General features: G+C 38.6%; 1 protein-coding gene across 1 annotated transcript in view; it reads right to left on the bottom strand.

Annotated features, from left to right (window-relative positions):
- Positions 1–8,239: 8,239 nt before the first annotated feature.
- The window catches only part of LOC127427461 (outer dynein arm-docking complex subunit 2-like), a 94,154-nt gene continuing 83,001 nt past the window's right edge, over positions 8,240–19,392 (bottom strand). The window contains exon 20 of the mRNA XM_051675085.1: positions 8,240–8,709. Coding sequence (XP_051531045.1) covers positions 8,596–8,709 — 114 coding nt within the window. The 3' untranslated portion in view covers positions 8,240–8,595. The remainder of the gene's footprint in view (positions 8,710–19,392) is intronic.

Below are 19,392 nucleotides of genomic sequence, written 5' to 3'. Positions count from 1 at the left end.
GTTGTGCGTAAATTCTCACGTAAGTTAGGACGTAAAGTTCACACTAAGGGCTTAGTAACTACTAGTTAATTTGTAACTAAGTCGGTGCTTAATTTGGTTACACCACCTGTTCTTAAGGCAAGACTTAACTAGTAGGTCATAAGCTCTCTGTAAAGTAATGCGTAGTCGCATAAAATCATGTTTACCTGTATTGATCCAACAAGCAGCCTTCATATTTATACACAGAAGTGTTAAAAATCCATGAACTTCAATTTGAACTTGTTAAGGTTGATGTACAAACCTTGTTTGCTCATGTAACTGTCAGCTGTAATAAATTATATCCCCATTAAAATATGATACAAAATAAAAGTAGATTTGATAAATAGTATATTTGCCCTGTGTAAATAATAATATTATAGGAACTGTATCTAAAATAAATGAGGGGTGATAAATAAATATGAATACAACAGGCTGGAAAAATAGACATTTATTCATTTTAATATCCTATATATATATTTGGAATGTGTTGAAACTACACAGGGCGACGCACCCTGAAAACTGCACCGTTAGATCAGTTTCATGCTGAAGAGCCACTTAAAAGTACGTTTTTTTTCTCTCTCGTATATGTAAACGAGTGTAAATGTCAACATCATACTGTATGTCAAAAGGATTGATGCCTGTCACGCAAAACATGAGCTCATCGATGTCATAAAATATCAGTCTTCTTTTTTATTCCATCCATTACTCCTGGCTTACGTAAATATTTAGTTTATACGTAGGGTTACGTCCTACCTAAGCTAAATGATGCAACGCTCAAATATTTAGTAGTGCGTAAATTGTGACTTAGTGCCCATTTACGCCACAACTAGACTAAGTTGTAACTTACGTATAGCTGGTGCAACCGGCCCCTGAGCCCTTGGGTAGCCATACCACTCTGTGGTGTATTGCATTTTATGGGACGCTCACTGCTCATGACCCTTATGTGCACTTCACCTGTAAACTGCTCTGGTGCTTTGGGTGTTAAACACAATGTCTTATTTAATTTATTTGTGTTTTTAACAATGATAAATCTCACAGAGCAGCTTTACAGGGTGTAAGGTCTAAAAACAAGTGGTGAGCAAGCACAAAGCGTCAAGAGGAAGGAAAAAAGTTGAGCGTATCTACTCAGTGCTAAGCACCTATTTAGAGGCTAAGAGAGGCTGAGTCTGGAATGGCATTCGAAATGGAACTGAGCCTTTGTCAATAAAATACAGAGGCAGGTTGACTTGCAAACAGAAAATCAGACAGAAAGCATTTTACTAAACCCATGAGCAGGCCCTGGGGCAGCTGCAGAGCAAGTGTTCTTCATTACTATTTTATTCCCCATTTTCATGTTTGTTTGTTTTATTTCTTTTCTTTTCTGCTCGAACACCATACTGGTGCTTTATACAGCAAGTTGCATACCACAACAGCATCTGCATAAAAAAACAATTACGCGTTTATGTGAAATAACCCAAACTCCACTTACAGGACAGACAAGGGTTTGATGACCAGCCAAACTGCTTTATTCAAAGTAAAAGAATATTCCAGGTTCAATATATTTAAGCTCAGTCAGCTGCATTTTTAGCCTCCTTTTCTATCTAAACAAAGCAAAAAATCAAGGTTACAGTGTGGCACTTACAATGGAAGTGAATGGGGCCAATCCTTAAACATAAAATAGGCTACTCACGGTTTCAAAAGTATACAAGTTCAAAAGCCACAAGACTTAACCAATATGCGTTTTAACATGATTTGAGTGTGATAAAATCGCTTACTAAACTTTTCTGTGTAAAGTTATATCCAATTACAACTTTGCTGCCATGATGACGTAACACTGTAAAACCCTGTAACCCTGCAAAAACAATGATTTAAACAACTTTACAGCTCAAATAATAAAATGTTATACTCAAATAATTCTGTTTAACACAAGAATTCATGTAAGTGCTTTTATAAAATTTTAAGCTTCACATTTCTGCCTTTAAACCCTCCAAAATTGGCCCCATTTACTTCCATTGTAAGTGCCTCACTATATATACGGTATATTTTTTGCTGCTGCTTTTTTTTTTTGTCAAAATTATTTTTTTTTATGCTGTTGTTTGATCTTAACTTGTGTTGAACCTGGAATGTTCCTTTATTGATGAAATGACACACTGCTGAATGCTTTTAGCATGTGAACTTGTGTTTTGACCTCATGATGTTAAACAGTGTAATTTTGTTAGCCTATTACTTTTCTGATCTTTATTTGAAATCTAATGAACATGCAAATGTTCACACTACTGTTAATTTGATGAAAAAACAAACATGTGAACTTGTTTTAGACAAAAGTATTCTGTTTCTCGCCACTTTTAACATAACTAGTGAGAGTGATGAAAAGGGAGTACATGTACTGCAGGTACTGTGTGTGCTTCTTGGCATGACACACACACACACACACACACACACACACACACACACACACACACACACACACACACACACACACACAGACAGACACAGACAGGTTAAAGGGTGCACAGTTACTAAATTCTGTGTCCACATGTCTTCTCATTAAAATCTAAATTCCATTTTGAATGCCCGTCTTGACGGCTTTTCTTGTGTCATTAATCTGTCCCTCATTTAAACTGACATTTTCACACTGGCCACAGGCCTTAAATTGGAACTGAACAGCCACTGAAGGGCCACTTATAGAAAACCACAGACAAGATTTGTTAAAATCATTGGGCCTCTCGTGGAAAATATAAATGCCTTGATGGCCGTTGAACAATTAGACCCATTAGAGATTGTTAAAAGTGATTTAATCAGTGTTTTTTAAATTACCTTAAACACTTGGAGCACAAGTCAGAGTATGTAAATTCTCAGCAGCTTTTCCACACGTACTTAACACCATTACTGTGTCCAATCTGAATGATATTCAGAGTCTTTCAAACTGGCAAACACGTCTCGAATAAAAATTGTGTTAAGCTGTTGGTTCAGTTTGCCTTTTTTCCCCAGCTTTCCTTTCTTTCTTGAATCAGTGTTTTTCTTTTAAAAGATGGCTTCCTAAAATACATCAATGCATGTGAAGTATGCGTGTTGTGTTTTGTTTAGTAATCTACTGGGTCGCCTGGCTCTGTGTTTTGGCATGGTGTTATCTTTTCAGGTTGCACTGTTTTGAGAGGTAATACTGTTCCTTTTTGAAGTGGTTGCTTATTCGTGTGGTTGGTGTATTGAGGTTGGACGCTTCTTGACCTCATATTAAGAGGCCTGTGTGCATGCTGACAGGGCAGAGTTTATTTTAGGAATCAGTAGAACAAAGGCACTTCAATATAACATTTAGACATGGTGCCATTATGTGATTTACAGATAGCACTGTAATATTTAAACATAAAAAATAGGGGCTCATAAGAATGATTGGCAGCAGTTTGGTTACTGTTTGATATATCTGGTCTGATCAGTTACCAACTCCTCCTGCTGTGCAAAAATCCACAGCAAAAAGCTTGCCGTCACACAGTCTCGAGCATACAATATATGAAGCAAAAAACTGATAGTCATCAGCAGCTGGCCTGCTGCTGTACTCCCTCTGTCTGTCTCAGTCTTCCCTGTTCTAAACCTCACTCCCTCCCTCTTTCTCTCACCCATGTTGGGTGCTGAGAGCTTGATGAACACATCCTGATGAAAAGTCAAGGATAATATCGTTCTTGGTCCAGAGCCACAAGCCTTCCAGGCAGGTTCAGAACCCAGAAAGGAGAAAGCCTGTGCTACTCTAGATCTAATATATGTCTGTGCTTTTGATTTGTGTGTGGGAGGCAGGTAAGGATAAGAATTCTTATAATGTATATACCTATTTACTTATACTTACAGCAGACTGGTTTATTTGTATAACTTTTTCTTAATGTATAGCTGGTTACTTAAAAGCGTTTTAGTGATCTCCAAAACCCCAAACTTGAATTATTAACGAGACTGTCAATATATTACAAAATCCTCAGAAACTTTGTATGTATAGACTCTTAACAACTTAACAGTCATTTCTATCACATTCAATTAAGGAAAGTATTTGGAGATATTTCCTTTCCATATTACAAAACAGGTACCAGTTTGAAGGATGGTTAGAGATGATCTAGCACATCAGTAGTCGCAGTTTTGTAAAGAGCACTAAAGATGTAGCTGAATGGATTTATTTAGTAACTTATCAGGGTTAACTTTAGTGTCCCAACTCTTTGTTGATATGATTTGTGTACCAGAGGTGATTTTTCCTCTCATAATAAATCTTTGTACTCTATAAAGTACACTACCATAAGCATGGCCTGTCAGTACCAATGCAGTCTTTATTAAAATTGTGGAGCTCTTAATAGGGGACAACTCAATGAGCCGACCCAGACACTGTGGTATTTTTGTACTCATTTCTCTGTTTATTTATTGTTAAGCCAGCTAGTTATTTGCACTTTATGGATGGGAACGTTAGAATTCATTTGAGGCAATGAAACCATTTAAGAGAAAAAGAGACAGAGGGAGGGAATTGGAGGAAAGAAGCAAAAAGGAGAGAGAGAGAGTGAGAGAGAGAGAGAGAGAGAGAGAGCAAACTAAACCATCTACTTATGCAAACGCATTACAAAACATATTTAACATTTGAGAGCTTATTACATTTTGAATGTTTGTGACTACAAAAGAATGGAAACAACACTTTGTTGCAACATCTGATCTAATTCAGTCCTCTACATAGTCAGGCAAGTGTGTGAAACCATGCAGGAGTAAAGAAAGAGAGAGATAAAGAGAAAGATTGTGCATTGTGGATCTTTGGTCTGTCTACTATGTCTAGAAAAGTCAAAGTGTGCACACTTTTAATGTGTTTTAATGGCAGTGATGCTGTGCTCTCCCTTTCATATTATATTAAAACCCAGCCTTCTTGTCCTTTTGGTGGAAGGCAAAGCCACTTCTGATATTTGGAAGGGAATTTTACTAGTCATTATTTTCTTTATGAAATATTTTAACCCACTGTCTTGGGAGCTGCGGGAACTCTCCACTTCAAACAGACGCGCTTCATTTTCATGAAAAATATCACATGCACACAGAATTACATTAAATCCCTCCCTCCCTTCCTCCATGACTTTAAGTAAACACACTGAATTATGATTTTGTACAAATGAAGCTGTATTCAATGTAATTCAATCAAAATCTAATAAGGAAACACTTTCTGGTTGTTGTGATGGGGTCAGTTTTCTTGGTGAGGGCAGAGATGGAGGTTTAGGTGAGGCATGATCTACTGTGACCACAACATTTCTCTGCATATTTCTCTCACCAATGACTTCCAAGTATTAAGAGCTGAATTGGGATGTGTGTTTTGGGTGGTAACAGTCTTTGCCATACTTTAGTGACAAACCCTCTCATTAGCTTTGAATAATTTCAATGATCAGATAACAAACCAGCAAGACATTTGTGGATATAAGTATGTGAATACACATGATTTCCTTTAAAATGCTTTAACAATCCTTTAAAAAAATAATTTCACTTAGGGGATATGATCACAATTCACATCAATATCTCAGGTAGCTATTAGCATCTTTGAAAACAAGAAGAGAGCTTTTATAACAGTGAGATCGGGTTTGAACAAGGTTAGGGAGTGCTGTAGAGAGGGAGTACCTACAATTTTGATCTGACAGGGCAGGAAGACAGACGCTACTAGTGCACTAATTCTCATCCCAATTACTTAAACATGTCTTCTGTCCTCACTCACCATCCCATAAATTCCTGTGCTTCAGTCAATCATGCAACATATGTTAAATGATGTTAGTTAGGCATGTCCTATACTAGTCATCAAACTCAGAGGAAGAGAGAGAGAGAGAGAGGGAGAGAGCGATGGATGAAGGGAGGTAATAGAGAAGGGTAGCGGTTGTAACATCTGCACTGTTTGGTTTTAAAAAGGCCTTATTTATTTTTGGTGATTAGAGTCGTATACTCTAAAGACAATGATTTTCATTTATAGTCCCTGAGTTTATAGTCTGTTGAAGTAAACTGCACTAAACCACACATGATAGACTCAACAAAGGAGAATCAAGCATGAAAAAATGCACAGCAACAGGAAATCAGTGATCAAGCTTGATATTGGTTCCACAATTCAAATATTCAGTTCTGTTTGTCTTTAAATGACATTTAGAAATACTGCAAATGTGACTTCTTATATGGTATGAGCCAAGATGTTTCACTGGATAGATTCCTCCAACCACATTTCTTATTTTATTTTTTTATCACAACTGTGGGTGTGAATTCATTTTCACTTGTGATGTGACCAAAAGGGGCTTTCTAATGCACTACAAAATATTCAACACATATAATGAAATTATAGGTAGATAGTGGATAGGTGGGATGTATGAGTGAAGGAATTTGGTGTTCACAAAAGAGGTTGAGAGGTAAAATGTGTAGCCTGACAAATTTTAGGTAACTAGAACAGTATAAGCACTGTCCTATGGTTGTACTGACAGAAAATAATACAACAATACTTTAAATAACTGGGCATATTCAAGAAGATTGAAAGAAATCTATCTCATCTAATAAATCAAGCTAAAAATGCAACCCTGTTTTTGAGGCAAATCACCTCTTTGCTTTCTCTACAGGGATCTCCTCTCTTTACAGCTAGTCAGACATGTTGGATCTGTTCCAAAACCTAGTGAGTTGCCTTCGGAAGTAGCCCTTAAAGACATCATAAGTGCGCTCCCAACGCGAAGACGCTTCCAAAAGGAAGGCATTTTAATGATACTGCCTCCTAAGGTATCATTGTATGTATCCTTCCCCGGGTAGGCAATCCAAGAATGCACCATGATGAGCTTGGTGGGAAAATAAACCCAAGATGGTGGAAGATGAGAGAAATTCTGATTATAAATATACTTATATTACATTCAATACAGAAAAGTTTCGATAAAAAAGTTTAATATGATAGAAAACTGACTATTTTACCCAAAATGTGTGTGTGCTATGTGTATTTATGATCATTACAGTATCGCATCATTCCTCTCGTGTCACCTATATTGAAAACAGTTAACAGTTGAGTCTCCCATGCGCTGTGTGTGAGCAGCGCTATTTGAATGACGTGTGGAGCTGCTACCTATGAAGTGTGTTCCAAATCGGTCTCTTATGGGGCTCTATTTCAGTTCTGATGCTGCCATAGAAGACAGCTGCCTATGTAGGCAGGAGACAGCGAAGAAGCTTGCTAAGGTTTGGAGCAGACCCATTTTGGTTCTCCTCTTATTCTGCTCAGCTGGTAACAGTTTAAATTGCCAGAGAATGGCAGGGACATTCAACCACACCATTCTCATGTTTTCCCCATTTGGGATATTAGATCAGATGGATTTTAACCAGGAAAGTCCCAATGGGTCCTAAAATAGTAGCATCACTGTTGAGGAGACGACAGAACCACTGGAACAAATCCCTGGTTGGTTTTAGCACAATTTCACACTGTTGACATTTGACAAGTCATTATATGACAAGTTTCCATTGCTTGTTCCACTAGGTTGCGTAATAGTATTTATGCTGGTTTTATTTTTGTTTTTTCGCAATCATTATATCTAGTAGGAGAAGGTACTGGACATTGGATTGATTTTGATACTATAAAACATGATTCTTTTTTAAGATTATATTTTATGGGACCGTCTGAACAGCACGCTGCTCCTGTACTGTTGAGGTGGTCTCATTTTCCTTATACATGCTCCTACTTTTACAACAGGCACAATTAATGAGAACATTTAGAGAAGCCATCACTATATTTTGTGCAATAACAAATAATAAAGTGAAATCCTCAGGGAACTGCTCACATCAATTATGTTCACAATCATATTAATCATATTAGGGAAATGGTACTACACTCATCTTTGTGGATTGTGCCTATTTATGTGATTGTTGATAGAACAACATTTAAAATAAATGGGAATTTCTTTGTCTGCAAACCATGTGTGTTTGTTTTGTCTGTTTTATTTTCCCCAAATGTTTGTGTATATGATCTTGTTTGTCTGCATAACTATTGAGTACTTAGAAAGAAAGTGAGAGAAAAGGTTTAGACAGTGGGGAAGAAAAGTTGAATGCTTGTGCTTTACGTCAGTAAGCAGTTTTCAATTACAGGGTTGCATTAACTTTTTAAACAAAAAGTCAAATCACCAGATGTGCCTGTTATCCAGACGTGTGGACATCAGTACCTGCTGTATTTGGGAGCACATTGTATCCATGCTCTAAACCGCTGCAGTCAGTGCAAGTGTGGAACATTTGGCGTGTACACACATGGGAGAAGAAAGCGTTTATTGTTATTGTAAAATTAGTCGCAGTGATGAGGAAAGTGTGTGTGTGTGTGACCAGGTTTATGTAGACTCCAAATAATTAATTAATGACATGTTTATGTCTAACTAATTGCTTCACAATATTACAGAGCAAAAGAAAATAGAAATAAACACATCAGTCAATCAAATCAGCTGTTCCACTGCAGTTACATCTTAAAAGGATTGGTTGGGCAATGGTTAATTTATACCAACTGATTGGGTACCCTTACCTAGTGTAACTGGGGGGTAAAGTAACAAATTTGGTGGAAAATTTTATTGTGGTTGAGGGCACAGCAACAGGTTGGGAGGAAGACTATATCTGTTACCCATATTTAGCTTTCTCATTGGCTAGTGCCAGGTGACGAATGTTGGCCACACAGCTGGCTGCCGCCTCCTGTAGAATCTCATCCGTGGATCCAATCATGACGAGCAGGAGCTGTTAAAGAAGTCACGAGATTGAGAGGAACATGTCAGAAACAGCCATCATAACGATCCAATAATGAAAACACTGCCAAACATTCTTCTTTCATCAGATAGAATGAAAACCACATAGCTACAATAACAGTCATTCATGAGGGCCTCTTATAGCAGTTCTTTCCTGGGGTTTGAAGGAGACATCTCATCTGTTATTAAGCTATAAATGCAACTGTTTGCACACTGCAGACATTTGCCAGAGGAGTTTACAGCTCCTGCGGCTGCCAAGGCCTGCTGCCTACTGGATGGCAAGAAAACCTGGCTCATTAACTACATATCACTGTGTTTGTGTATTTAAGTGTATTTATGTATGAGAGTGTATTCCTATGAGTATGACTGTGGCTATGTGACAAGTATTTGTGAGAATATCTGTATTATCGTTAAAGCATGAGATGTGTGTTTTAGCTTATTTGTGTACGTTACCATAATGAATGGGTTTCGTGTTTGTATATGACTTTGTGTTAATTAGTGGTGCTTTCTTTAGCAAGAATGCACTATTACTATTCTGCCATACAAAGGCAAAACATAGTAACTAAACATTTTGTTAAAACTAAATTACGGAATTGGGTCTCTAAGACTGTGATCTGACCTGTGGAGGCGGGTTTGGCTGAACTATGCTCAGATTCAGTAAAGATTCCAGGCGAGTTTGCCATCAAAACGGATTGGATCAGGTAGTGTGTGATCTGAGTCATTTGGTGTGTGATGCCAGTTTTTATCTGTAGACATTTATTTAGTCGGTAGGTGTGTGATACCTAGTATTTTTACAATCTGTTCAGATTTTCAAAGTTGTGTAGTGTAATCCAGCCTTTAGGGATTTTTCAAAATTCCTAACCCTTTTCTTCTTTTTACAGACAAAACTTTGGCTTGTAACTCATCCCGCACCATTTGGGCTATGGACATGAGTGATGCCTCAGATTGTGTGACTTGTTGAGGGGAGGTGTGCTATAACTTTTCCAAGCAATCAGACTTGCGCGATTAAAAAAACAATCTCTGGTTTAGAATAATTTAGAGACACGGGTGGATTATTTTGACTCAGGCCAATAAGCAGCCATTAAGTAACAACACAGCAACATCCTAACATAGCCCTAGCAATCGTATAGCAACATGCCCCTGCCATATCTCGGTACCAGAATATACAGACACGACGGTGGGCTCTTTAGACACACGGTACCATAAAGAGGCAAATTCCACATGACTGCAGCAAGTTTTGCACCTGGAAGCACCACTCACATTTTCTTCAGAAAATGTATCTAGTTAATTCTCTTTTCCTCAATAAAGTGTATGCCACTGCTGTAGATCCCTGTTTGAGTGGGTTGTGTGACCAGCTGACTGAATATTTGGTGATGTACTAAACCTGAACCTTCAGCACACAGCCTGGCTCCACCCTCCCTCAGAGCAAAGGCCATATCAGATCGCTCCATTTCTGCCTCATATAACTCGCCTCTTTTGATCCACACTCTCAACACGGAGCTCGCTAACTCTAAAAGAGACCACTTTCCGGAACATTCTGGCTACATAAAATAATATATTAAAACCTTTTTCTTTTATTGTGCAATGAGAGTTACTTATTATACTGTCACACGAAGTGAACATAAGGGTTAGAATTTGTGCCAATGCCACACTGTGGTTAAGTTATACAGCATGGTATAATATAGCTGTTTCTGTTAAGGGAGGGAGAGAGAGAGAGCGAGGAAGAGAGACAGAGAGAGAAAGATAGATTGCATGGGTTGAGCTGTGTTCTAAAATGTAAATAAACACAAACTGCGGGCAAACACTCTGGGCATTCTAAATCTGTTTAGTATGTGTGTGTCCCTCACTGCAGTACCAATAGTGGGTCATTCATTGAGCTTCATTCAGTCTGTCCCTTAGGCCACTATGTCTCTGTTTAACTTCACCAAGGAGCCTTTGGACAAACCAAGACCTCAAGACTATTTTCTACAACCCTGGCACTGGAGCAAGGAGGATATCCATCTTTTACCTTCCTCTTTTTTATTCTTGACTATTTGAAGTGTGTGAATACATGAATAAATTGTCGCCTCAGTTTGGTAACTGATTCAGCATTTCAGGAACTTATGTTAACATGGACACCAGAAAGCTGTTTATTGTGAGAAAGCCGCTTAATACACGAAAAAGGTGTTTGCATTTACAGTACATGCAGCTTTCTTTACACAAAGGGGCTATAATGTAATTTCCCTGCAATGCTAATGTAAATAGTAAGCATGATGTCTAAGATAGAATATGCAATTTTTTATTCTCTATTGCTTCTCTTTATTTTCAGATGTTCTACAGTTGCTGCTGTGTTTGTTTCCTTAACTTTGCATTAAACCAGAATTCCCCCAGCGCATTTGTGCGCATATGCGGATGTGACAGATAGTAGTCAATATTTTAAATTGGTGTGTTCCACTTGAGTGTGTGTGTGATTTTCGCTTTTCCTGCTGTACTCCCAGATATGTTGAAGAATTCTTCCCGCTTGTACTTTAGTTATCCATTATTTTCCACGCAAATGCACACTCTTCAAAAACCTATAAGAACGGCGCTTATGCATTTACAGTACATGGCCGCATAAGCTGCGCACTTCAGCAGAAACCTAGGGGGTTTTAAACAGCTTTTTTTCTTAAACCCTTAAGCAGCATTAAATATTTGGTTTCGCTTTCTGCCAAAACCTAGGAATAAACAGTTTTCTTAAAGAAATATTTCAGGTTAAACTCCATCGACCACATGTGTGGCATAATGTTGATTACCACACAAATCAATTTTGACTTGACCCACCTTTTCTTTAAAATCTGGGTTACAGTGTGGCACTTACAATAAAAGTGAATGGGGCCAATCAATAAACGTAAAATACTAACTTTTTCAGAAGCACAGCCACAAGACATAAACAATGTGTGTGTTAACATGATTTTAGTGTGATAAAATCGCTTACTAACATTTTCTGTGTAAAGTTATTTCCAATTTTACAACTTCATTGCCATGATGAAATAACACTATAAATTCTAAAATGGGCATAAATTTACAATTTAAACAACTTTACAGCTGAAATAATACACAAGTTTGAACAGAAGAATTAATGTTCTAAGTGTCTTCCAGAAATTGGCCCCATTTACCTCCATTGTAAGTGCCTCACTGTAACCCAAATTTGTGCTTTTTTTTTTAAAGAAAAAATGACTTTTTGTGGTAATCAACATTATGCCACAAATGCTGTCAATGGAGCTTGTATTGGACCCATAATATTCCTTTAAGAGTATGTAAACGGGGTCATTGCTAGAATAATGTGTATTAGGGTGACGTCTGAGCTTTGGACTTTTGTCATGTTACAAGTAGACACACGAGTTTGCTTTAGCATCTAAAAGATGTCATACCATATAATTCTATTGTTTTTATATAAAGCTAATTTTAAGTTACTATAGACCCTAACCCACACCCAAAACCTCTAATCACTAGTATATATTGTTTTTCCAAATGTCCCCAAAGTAAGATTTTGTCAGCTATAGCTTAGCGATGAAACTGTCCCCAAAAGAAAGTAAATTTAAGTATGTCCACACACACACACACACACACACATACACACCAAAGTTTATACAGAGCAGACAACACAGAGTCAAGGCACAGACAGTCAAGACATTCCCAGAATTTCCTGCTAAAAGTTAAATAGTGTAGGATAAACAGAAGGAAAGACTAATATTCTATCTGTGCACTCCACCAGATTCCTGAACTGAATTGACATACACAAAAAGCTTGGAAAACAACAGAATCCATTTCGACCCTGTTTCTCCTCTTTTCGAGTATTTATTGGTAAAGGCTGGTTTCAGGGGGGGGGGGGCTTTTTGTTTTGTTTTTATTTTTGCACAATCTCAGCAGCCTCTCTCCAGCACATGAATGTATCAGTTATCATGTTTGGCTGGATTTCCAGTTTTGCTGTTTTTAAAATAGAATCCAAAACACTTCGAAAAGGCAAACGGATGCAAACACGAGGCTGCAGCAACATGCCAGCACGTTCAGACAAGCTGCTTTTGTGAGCAGTCAGAGGATGCCCGTGACAGGGTCAGCCACCGTTTGCCAGAACTCATAGAGTGTTATTCAGCCGTAGCCAAACAGGGTCTCCTAGGGCCTGGAGCGGAGCCTCAGATAAGCATTGCTCTCTGTGTCTACCCCAGTCCCTCTCAGCTCTCCCAGCTGGTTCCTGAATAGACTATAATAGGCCACTTGTTAAATACTCCCAAACCTTAGTAACATGATAACTTGCCTCATGTTTGAAAAATGAATGATAGGCACTAAGACTTTCTTCTGTCTTCTGCGCTCCAAAGGTGACGGGAGAATCCTGACCTCCAGAAAGGTACAGCAAAAACATGTTTTCCCAGGCTCCTCTTTCAAGCACATGCACATCAGTTCTTACACATGTACGCACGCTTGCACACACATGCTCTGTCATGCATGTAGGTGTTGTGGTGTTAAGTACAGCAACGGTAAGCTGCTGTTCCCTGAGGAGATGGTTTAAATCTCTGTAAAAATCACCCACCCATCCACCCGTCTCTCCCTGTTCTTGTCCTCTACTCTTACTCCTTTCCTTTACCCCTTTACTAAACATTCCAGTTTCCATTCCCAATTTATACCAATCCCATTATTGGTCCCTGTTCCCAATGGCCTGTGTCCTTATCTTCTAAAGTCTAGACTTTTCTCTGAGACTTCATTTTGGCTTCTTCCTATCTGTGTGTTAACGGCACCAACAGCCTTCACCCAGAGGGCAAGAGGAAATTTACTCATGAAAATAAACAAAATTCCCTATAACGCCAGAGTCAGAAAGAACATTGAGCTGCCACTTCTTGATCATTTCCAGGCTCTCACAGTCACATTCTCTTCAATTTTGTATTCGTATCCCTTCATAAACATGCTCAGAAAATCTTGTAAGACCTTAAACATGTCTTCAAAACACCTCTCCTTAACCTTTCTCTACACACACACCAGAGATACTCTGCATTCTTGACATCACACGAAACAGAGGGTCAAGTCATGCTATTTCAAGACATGAAACACTACAAACTTCAGACACATGCTACAGTAGCCAGATCAGAGAGTGTGAGGAGGGATCTTGAATAGCTTTGGTGTGTATAAGGACGTCATCTGCTCGCCATAACCATACCAGCTTCAACCTGCTGCACACAGAGCATGACTAAAATGAAACGTATGGAATATTTCTGCAGGCCGAGGCTGAATCATGTTCTTTTTTTATATCTCATGCCCTCTATGCCTGTCTTTACATCCCTCCCTATCTAATGTCATGCATACATATGCTCATAATCATGCACAATGGTCTGTTTCGAATATGCTGCATAAACAGAACAGGAGGGAAAACAAACAGGCTCAGTATAGAAGCAGAATCAGAGTCTAACATGCAGTCTAAACAACTCCCCCCCCCCCCCCCCAAAAAAAAATCTGCTAACCTGCATCAGCTGGAATCCTTGTTGGTAAAAATGGCTACCATTCGTATTTTGTAATTTGCCACGCAAAGGTATTTCTGCATGAAAGGGGTTCTTTAATAGAAAATCTGACTAAAGCTGTCCGCAAGGATTTATGGTTTCAACAAACAATCTGCAAAGCTCTGGCGGGTGAAGGGCTGGGTGAATCAATTTTTTCTGAGCATCAAAATGAATGAAAACTAAGTGTAGATGTCATATCAAATAGTGCATGTGTTATTCTCGGGGAAATGCGTGGGTTAATTCACATGCTACAGGACAGTACACACAGACATTTACATACAAACATAAAAAATAAAAATATATATGTATATAACACCCACATATTAAACAGAGGGTATAAAAAATGTGGTTGTGTACATCAAAGGCATGATGTGCTTTCTTTTTTAAAGAAAGAAAGAGCAACCCCAGCCATATTAGTGCCCAGTTGGCTGACTTATTCTTTTTTTAACATCAGTGTAAATAGTCTGTGTGCAAAATATACAATGTCTGGTCTTGGAGGTGTAATACACTTGTAAAATCATAAAGGTTTTTTGTTTCATTCTCAGCTTTTGCTCGGAACCAATTTAAGATGTTCTTTCATATTTTATGAAATATTCAAATGGAATATTAAAGTTTGATTTTTGAGTATAAATAAAGGTGTAAAAATGGCAAAGACAGAATTTGGAGAGGCTGGAGGACGCAGAGCTCGGACTCCAATGCATTTTCCAGTGCAAAATACTTTTTTCTCAGTGCTTAATTTCCTCTGATAAAACTTAGGGGACTGAGTTCTACACCATTAAGAACATCGTACAGGAAAGTTACAGACAGAACATAAGTCTGAGAGGGCACAGCATGCAAAGCAAGAGAGAGAAGGAAATCATTACAGCTCTAAGCTGTTGGGTGTACAACAGCTTCTGACTCTGAAATATGGTTACAATAATAGCAAGAGGCAGTCTTGAGTTTTACACCCCTTCATAAATTAGACTACAGCACAGACATCGTTCCCCGATATACTCTCTCTCGAAACCCATTTACAATGTTAGAAAATAATGTTTTAACACATCCCCTGTCACAATAGTCTATATATCACATTATAAATGTATCGCTGAGCCAACGTTTTCTTATTCTGCTGTTCCTGAGGTTGTTCAGGTGGAGGCAGCATAAATGTGGGGGCTGGTTGGTGGTGACGAAACGTTGACAAGGCCAAACTGCAACCATCTGATTAACAGGCTAATAAATGAACATGCATGCGCGCACACAAACATGCATTTACACAGATACTCACACACACTCTCAATTCAACCAGCTGTCCAATTTTTGTCATTGCTTGAACTGGGAAAAACAACATTCAACTTAACGACTTTTGCAAATTGGACATTACTCCTTTCTTTGGAACACCCAATGTTCAGTCCAGCCTCCAATTATGGGCTGAGTTGAACCACATTCACTGCACCAGCACATCAGACTACAGCACACCATTAAAGGAACATGGGAAAAAATATTTGGCTGCAACATGACAACCGCTCTCATAATTTATATCCAGTTGTTATTGGGGGTGTGGGGGAAGCATTTTAACCGTATGTGCAAGCTCTCAAACAGTTTTCTCATGTGAAAATCCCATTGGGAAAGCGTGGTCAAATGTGGTTGAATTTGAATATTGGCAAAACAAGTTTTGTTTTGTTTTTTTACTCACAAAATGAATTACAGTTTACGAGAAATAAAATGTAGGCCTACATGTGAGACATCTCTTATTCTTTTTTTGTTATTAACAATTTGTATTGATTTCATTCAACAAATTAAATAAACATCACAGAAAATGCGGAATCAAATTATGTACAATTAAACCCTTCCCCCCGAACACCCCCACCTGACACAAACACACCCCAGTGGTCATTAATATAAAAAAAAAAATTAAAAAAAAAAAACACGCACACACAAAAAATAAATAAATAAATAAAAAGCATATTTTCAAAAAACAATCAAATTGCACACACATATTTAAAACTACAGATCCCTCTCCACTACTCCTCCCCGGAAGCCTTCCAAAAAGGCCAAATATCTGCCCCATTCCCTATCAAATAACCCCAGATTTCCCAACCTTCTATACATCCTTTCCTCAAAGGCCACCACCCTCCCCATCTCCGAACATCACTCATGAAATGAGGGAGCTCCAACCGACCTCCATCCGTTTAAAATAACCTGTCTGGCGATCATGATGCTCTTTAGGACCCAACTTTTTATGTGCCGATTCTCAACGTCGATGACCACCCTATCACCCAAAATACAGAGTCTGGGGCAAAGTGAAAGCCGAGTGCCCAATACATCACATATAAGACTCTGAACTTTCAACCAGAACTCCTGGATCTCAACACCCCCACAAAAGACATGAGTTATATCTCCAACCTCTGATTGACATCGCCAGCAGGTGGTTGTGTCTTTAAGACCAAGCCTATACAATCTGGAGGGGGTCCAATAAAATCGATGTAAAATCTTAAATTGCATAAGGCGATCCCTTGCATCTCTAGATGCAGACTTGACATTTTTTAGGATCCTAGCCCACACCCCCTCCTCCAATGTCAAGTTTAGATCTTTCCCACATAATTTTTTGAGAGAATTCAAAGTTCCGTCCCCCAGACTATGAATTAGCAGGGAGTAATACACTGATGCCTCATGACCCTACCCAAAAGCAGGAATCACCACTCCCAGAGTATCTGCCGCACTGGGGGGGTGCATGTCACTCCCAAAAACAGTACAGAGTAGGTGGCGCAGCTGTAAGCACTTATAAAACTGAGATTTGGGAGTGCCAAAATGTTGAACCAAATTTTCAAAAGGTCTCAATACTCCATTCTCATAAAGGTCACCAAGTGTATTAACCCACCTCACAATCCAATCTGACCAACAAAAGGGGACTTATTAATACATAGTTTAGGGTTCAGCCATATGCTCGAGGCTACGTTTAAATAAATATCAGAATTAAACACTCTGGACACTTTTGTCCATATCGAGTGCAAATGCAAAATAACAGGGTGCGACTTAACCTCTCCGGCTAGTTTAATTGAAAGGCTTTGCAGTGGCAAGATAGGGGCAAGAACTTCCTTTTCAATACAAAACCAGGGACAAATTTCATTTTATTGTTATGCATTCAGTCTTAGACATTATGCATAACAATAAAATGAAATTTGTCAATCGGCCTATGTAACTTATTAAAATTTAACCTGGGACGCTTACCATTCCAAATGAAGGACTTCGCTATCTTATCAAATTGCTTGAAATAAGAGAGGGGGACATCTACAAGGAGAGACTGTAGCAGGTAGTTTAATTTTGGAATACAGTTCATTTTAATAACATTAACCTTCCCAATCATCGATAAGAGTAATGAAGCATTGCTGTCCACATTATTCGAAAACCTTTATTAAAGGATCAAAATTAACTCTGACTAAATCAGACAAATTTGCTGGGAATAAAATTCCCAAATACTTAATTCCCTGTTTGGGCCACTGGAAGGCACCTGGCTGGAAGGCCGTTTCTGGACAGTATACTGTCAAAGCCAAAGCTTTGGATTTAGACCAATTGACTTTGTATCCTGAGAACTTGGAAAAGGAGTTAGTAATTCTGTGGAGGCAAGGCATAGATCTAGTAGGGTCGGAGACGAATAATAAAGCAGAAGCTTATGCGCCACACCTCCCGCAATCACCCCTGGAAAATCATCCTCCTTTATTATTGCGACTGCTAATGGTTCCAGGGCAAGACAGAACAATAATGGGGAAAGAGAGCAACCCTGCCGGGTGCCCCTAACCAGAGTAAAATAATCTGAAATTAACCCGTTTGTTTGTACGCTGCTACAGGGTGTCTATAAAGTAACTTAATCCAACCAATAAATGTACTCCCGAACCCATACATTTCCAAAATCTTAAATAGATAATCCCATTCTACCATATCAAATGCCTTTTCGGCGTTAAGTGAGATGGCAGCGACCGGAGATTTATCATTCGCTACTGACCACATGATATTAATGAGATGCCTAATATTATCAGAAGAGCTACGGCCTCGAATACACCCCACCTGATCTATATGTATAAGTGATGTCATAACTTTACTTAATCGATTAAGCAGAATCTTTGACAAAATTTTTACATCTAACTGGATCAGGGAAATTGGGCGGAAACTTTTACACTCGCTTGGATCTTTGTCCTTTTAAAAAATCAGACTGATCCGGGCTTGCGTCATGGTTGGAGGAAGCTTTCCATTCTTTAATGATTCCGTATAATCTTCTAACAAAAGTGGAGCCAGTTCTGTAGCATAAGATTTGAAAAACTCAGAGGAAAAGCCATCAGGCCCCGGAGCCTTGCCTGTAGGCAAGGCCTTAATTACCTCATCAAGCTCCTCCAAGTTTATCTCAGAATCAAGAGAATTTTTTTGCTCAGTCGTCAGTTTAGGAAGATCTAATGGTTCCACAAAGTTCTTAGTATCTTCATCAGTAGACGAAGACATGGAACTATAGAGATCAAAGTAGAATTCTTTAAAAGCATTATTAATATCAATGGCCGAGGTAAATATTTCACCACCCGCAGATTTCACAGAGGGAATGGTAGAAAAAGACTCTCTCTGCTTTATATATCTAGCCAAAAGTTTTCCTGCTTTGTCCCCCGACTCAAAGTATGACTGTCTTGCCCTGAACAACCAAAACTCCGCTTTCCGCGACAAAATAGTATTATATCTGTATTTCAATCGGGTCAATTCTCTGAGGCCATCAGATGACATACGGCGCTTCAGTTCTGCCTCTGCACTTTTAATATTTCCTTCCAACTCCATAAGTTCTTGTGCTTTGGATTTTTTGGTGAATGAGGCATACTGTATGATCCGACCCCTAAGAACCACCTTAAGTGCCTCCCATGCCATGCCCATAGAGAATACTGAGGACCAGTTGGTCTTCATATAAACATTGATTTCAGTCTTTAACATTTATTGGAAATCAGGATTTTGCAAAAGGGACACATTAAGACACCAACTATATGATTTCTTTTTCTCTGTATATGGCAACACCTCTAAACTCACCAGGGCATGTTCTGAGACTAAGATATTTCCAATTGAGCAATCATCAACAGATGAAATGAGGGATTTGGATATAATAAAAAAAATCTATTCTAGAATAAATCTAATGGATTGATGAAAAAAAACGTATAGTCCCTACC

The sequence above is a fragment of the Myxocyprinus asiaticus genome, chromosome 36, assembly GCF_019703515.2.
Source record: "Myxocyprinus asiaticus isolate MX2 ecotype Aquarium Trade chromosome 36, UBuf_Myxa_2, whole genome shotgun sequence".
Classification (NCBI taxonomy): Eukaryota; Metazoa; Chordata; class Actinopteri; order Cypriniformes; family Catostomidae; genus Myxocyprinus; species Myxocyprinus asiaticus.
The sequence above is the reverse complement of the archived record's forward strand: the minus strand, read 5'-3'. Positions and strand labels throughout refer to the sequence as shown.